The 5,208-nt window shown below is 37.2% G+C and overlaps 1 protein-coding gene across 1 annotated transcript in view; it reads right to left on the reverse strand.

The window, feature by feature from the left end:
- Positions 1–381: 381 nt before the first annotated feature.
- The window catches only part of DDX43 (DEAD (Asp-Glu-Ala-Asp) box polypeptide 43), a 22,853-nt gene continuing 18,026 nt past the window's right edge, over positions 382–5,208 (reverse strand). Inside the window, exons 13-18 of the mRNA XM_010851276.1 lie at positions 3,822–3,909; positions 3,040–3,167; positions 2,721–2,830; positions 1,984–2,122; positions 1,072–1,159; positions 382–498 (exon numbers count right to left, since the gene is read on the reverse strand). Of these exons, the coding sequence (XP_010849578.1) occupies positions 382–498; positions 1,072–1,159; positions 1,984–2,122; positions 2,721–2,830; positions 3,040–3,167; positions 3,822–3,909 (670 nt within the window). The remainder of the gene's footprint in view (positions 499–1,071; positions 1,160–1,983; positions 2,123–2,720; positions 2,831–3,039; positions 3,168–3,821; positions 3,910–5,208) is intronic.

The raw sequence follows: 5,208 nt of genomic DNA on the forward strand, positions 1-5,208 counted from the left end.
GGTATCTTCCCAACCCAGGAATCAAACCTGGATCTCCCATAATGCAGGTAGATTCTTTACCACCTGAGCCGCAGGGAAGCTCAAAAGTTTCAAGGAATTCTCCAGGCAAGAATATTAGAGTGTGTATCTGTTCCCTTTTCCAGGGGATCTTCTCGATCTAGGAATTGAACCTGGGTCTCCTGCATTGCAGGGAGATTCTTTATCATAGGCCCCAAATAAAGAATAAGACCTGACTTATTATGTTAATGGCTCTTAGAGATAATGCTGACTGTAATAAACACACTAACAAAACCTAGCTAAGGAAAACAGGCATTTGAAAGTCCATGAGTTTTTCAAATTTTACCTTTTGTAGTAGGCTGGTACCACTTTTCTACACAGACATTAATGATAAAACTTCCTGGGTTTTCCTTGGGGTCTTCCCCATTTGTTTTCTGTTTCTTTTTTCAGTTTATTTGCTTTGTATCTCTCAGCCATTGAGACAAGATCCTCTGGGACACTCTGAAGCCAATAAATGTCTTATTAGGATTGAGATGATTCCTTTAACATATCAGCTTTTCTATAACATGCTAAAATGCCTCCAAATAGTCAAAGAATTTCCACAATTGATTGCAGATACCTTCCAAACAGAATGGAATGTGTTCCTCTGCATAGTCAGCACTGAATTTTCAAGGTATAACAACCAGTCCGGTGGTAAAACCCCCTGTCAGTAGATACACAGCCTTCCTGCTCACATGGCCCTTCAGCTGCTTCCCAGTGCCTTTATCTGGTGCCATTTTCTCCTCTTGAGGCCTGAGGACGTGTCCTGCTTCCTCTACACTCTCCAACCTCCACCCACGGGGCTTTTCTTCAGCAGCGTTCAGTGACACTCCTCCACATTAGAACAGGTTCCCCAGTTATACATTATATTATATCATCATATTATATTATAGCACCTCATCTTTGCCATGTTACAACCCTCAAAACACACATAATTATTTGCTTAATATCTGTATTCCCTGACAGGCTGTAAGGCCCAGTACTTAGAATAAACCTTGAAAATAAACTTAAGAAAATAGAGTTGCATATTCTCACCTGATTTGCTCTTTCCAGAATATTAATTAATTCACCAGCAATCTTCCAATCATTTCTAGTGATAAGGGTAATAGATACCCCGGTCCTCCTTCAAGCGGGGGAAAAAGTTAATGTAATTTGATTTATAATTTATATTAATGATTCAGCTAGCAAAACTGAATAAAAGTATAGCAAAACATCAGTTCTTTCACAAGCCCAACTATGTAGGATGCAGTAAGATTTAGCCATTCAGACAAAGAAGATGTAGTACATATATACAATGGAATACTATTAGCCATAAAAAAGAATGAAATAATACCACTTGCAGCAACATGGATGGACCTAGAAATTATCACAATAAGTGAAGTAAATCAGACAGAGAAACACAAATATCATATGGTATTATTTATACGTGGAGTCGAAAATATGATACAAATGAACCTATCTCTGAAACAGAAATAGAATCACAAACATACAGAACAGACTCATGGTTGCCAAGAGGGATGGATTTAGGGGAGAAATGGAGTGGGAGGTTGGGGATAGCAGTGGAAGCTTTCATACATAGGATGGCTAACAGCTAGTTCCTACTGTATACAGCACAAAGAACTATTAATAGATTCAAAATCCTGTGATAAACCATAGTGGAAAAGAATATTAAAAAATGTATATATATGTATCACTGAATCACTTTGCTGTACACCAGTAATTAACATAACATTGTAAATCAACCATACTTCAGTTTAAAAAAAAAACATTTAGGCACTGAAATAGCAATTTGGGATCTAATCTGCAGCTGATCAAACAGCACATCACAGGGGTTTTATGACTCTGCTCAAAGAGAGAAAGCAAAAGTCTTCTTTTTCAAGGTAAGGACAGTCTGTGAGAAGAATGAGGGGTCTCCCCGGGGTTGGTGGGCAGGCTCCACAGACTTACCCTGCTCTCCCGGTACGTCCCACTCTGTGGACATATTCTTCGATGTTTCGGGGAAAATCATAATTATAGACATGTGTTACATCATGGACATCAAGACCACGAGATGCTAAATCAGTAGCAATCAGTATTCGCACTTTACCTGGAGAGTGAAACCCAAAGAATACAGACACATTCTGAAAGAATAGAGACACATTCTGGTACAAACCAACCCAAGACATATCTGTCCCCTATTAGCTAATAGGGTGAAATATTACTGCTTTGAATATTAAAAAAAACTTAAAGAGAGTGCATGGGGAGAGGTTACTTAGTCTTTCTTTTTTTTGGCCACAAGGCACGTGGGACCTTAGTTCCCCAACCAGGGATGGAACCTACACCCCCTGTATTGGAAGTTAGAGTCTTAACAACTAGGCCACCAGGTAAGTCTTTACTTAGTCTTTTTTAACTGCTGGCAATTTACAACAGAATAGATACCACCATCCAAATGGTTCATGAATCATGTCAAAGATATATGCCTTTCAGGTAAATTAAGACAACCATCCCCCACTGCAAATTCTTACCTTGATATCTAGGTTTTAAACATGGGCTGAAGAAAGAGAATCTGATTAACATTTAGAGCTAGTTCTGGGATCTGTTAGCTGAAGGCAAATATTAGACATGGGTTCCATGAAAGGTGCTATCACTCAGGAAGACCAAGCATTGGGCAGTTTTAAACTGCAATACTAACTGTGTAAATGTACCTGTTTTAAAGCTTTTTAATGCTCTCTCTCTATCACTCTGTTCTCTATTGCCATGCAGAGACTCTACTGATATACGCCGGATACCCAGGTCACTTGATAAATGATCAGCCCTGAAACAAAAAATAAAAGTCAGGGGTCTAATTGCTTATTTGAATACCACAATCAATTCATTACTGCTATATCCCCTGGCAAGAGTCTGAAGTAATAATGTACATATTCTAAGACATACACCCTTCCCTCGTTTGAAATGATTATACAAATAGAAACAATGCTAAAACAAACACATGACTGATGATTTCAATGTAAAAAATATACTCACACAGCTTTCCGGCTGACAAATATTATGACTTTGTCCTTGGGAGACATGCTGTCGATGAAAGCTTGGATATGTGATCTTTTCTCATCTTCTGTGGTGACAATTATATTTTGTGTCACAGTACTTACAGCCTAAAGGATTCACAGATCATAGTACATCAACATTAATAGGTAAACTCCTTAATAGCTCGAAATCCATCTTACTTCTGTCATTGGTTAAATGTTTTAATAATAAACTGCCAGCAGAAAAAATGGCAAGTTCTTCCAAAAATCTCCCGTTCCTACTCAAGGATTTAGAGCTTGGTCTTTGATTTTTACCACTTAGTTACCCAAGATAAGCTCGGAATTTCGAATACTTGTCAATGAGCTGAAAGCAACTGGTTGCTATCATATGAAAAGGAATAACCATGGTTGAGGCCAAGCTTACATTAACCATTGCCATAAATTATGGCTATAGCCTTTACAATGTTCAGCTTATGACACTAAGAGCTTTAATTAAGTATTGTGACAACTTAATACAAAATTTCCAAATATCAGTTACCATTTTTCTGCCCCCAAGATGAAATAGATTCTAAAGTCTTTATCCTGTTTTTTGTGAAATCTCATAAAATGAGCCTAGGCAACAACTTGTTATTAATTACCACTGATTTAAGTAAAAGGTCAATTTTCATTAATAATTAGTTAAAAGGCCAATTTCAATTATGAAGTGAAAGGCCAATGAACTTTATAATGGCAAAACAGTTACAAAATTAATAAGATATAAATAGTAATTAAAAATAAGCTTACGACTAGATCCAAAGTACCAACATACACAATCATGGGCTCTTTCAAATAAGATTGTGCGAGTCTACGAACAGCATATGGCCATGTTGCACTAGAGATAAAATGTAATACAAAAATGTTAAAATGTTTATTAGGAATCAAACATTACTAAGTTTCCCTAAGAATGCTATGAACCAAATTACCCAGGAAAGACAAACAGTACTTTTTAATGAGGCTGACTTCACAGAAAATATATGCTTCATAATGAACTGCTCAAAGAAGCTACTAAATTAAATCTTCAAATAAGTTTAATAGGTTTATAAACAAAAGGTGAAGGAGAGGTATACCTTTCCCATCTATAGGGAGCTAAAATGAATTCAGGTGTTAGATTAGTTTTTTCTTGGCCTTTAAAAATGGTAAAAAATAAAAGTAAAAGCCCAGCGTTTTTCATACACTGTGTGTGTGTGCGCGCACGCTCAGTCGTGTCTGACTCTTTGCAACTCAGTGGATTGTAGCCCGCCAGCCTCTTCTGTCCATGGGATTTTCCAGGCAAAAATGCTGGAGTGGGTTGCCATTACCTACTCCAGGGTATCTTTCCAACCTAGGCATCAAACTTGAGTCTCTTGCATCTTCTACATTGGTAGGCAGATTCTTCACCACTGCACCACCTGGGAGCCCTTTCATACACTGTCGGCAGACAAAACCAAGAGCTTGAGCCAAATAAAAACATTTTAACTGTAATGATGATTGGATATGTAAATTCAGATGTTTCTTCAGTCATATGTTATGAAAACAACCACCTTCTGTACTTCCATACTAATTAACAAGGTTTACTTAGGAAACAAAATGAATAAATTTACTGTATTTCCCCAGTTATATACTCTTCCTTGCTTCAGTTTTATCTTGGCTAAAAAGTGTTCTGTGATCAAATATTCACCTCTAAGGACAGATGGTTACTTTTTCCAATCTTAGACCCCCTATAGAACAGTTTCTCCAGGATGTTTTCATAAAAATCTTATTTTTAATTCAGGAAACCCAATAGTCATTGTTAAACTGTTGCACTGAGTTGCTATACTAAGTGATAACATATCTTTCACCAACAGATCTCAAAATACTTTTAAGTAAGACCATTCCCATAGAGAAGAAATGCAAAAAAGCAAAATGGCTGTCTGGGGAGGCCTTACAAATAGCTGTGAAAAGAAGAGAAGCGAAAAGCAAAGGAGAAAAGGAAAGATATAAGCATCTGAATGCAGAGTTCCAAAGAATAGCAAGGAGAGATAAGAAAGCCTTCCTCAGCTATCAATGCAAAGAAATAGAGGAAAACAACAGAATGAGAAAGACTAGGGATCTCTTCAAGAAAATCAGAGATACCAAAGGAACATTTCATGCAAAGATGAGCTTGATAAAGGAC

The sequence above is a fragment of the Bison bison genome, unplaced genomic scaffold (assembly GCF_000754665.1).
Source record: "Bison bison bison isolate TAMUID 2011002044 unplaced genomic scaffold, Bison_UMD1.0 scf7180017864300, whole genome shotgun sequence".
Classification (NCBI taxonomy): Eukaryota; Metazoa; Chordata; class Mammalia; order Artiodactyla; family Bovidae; genus Bison; species Bison bison.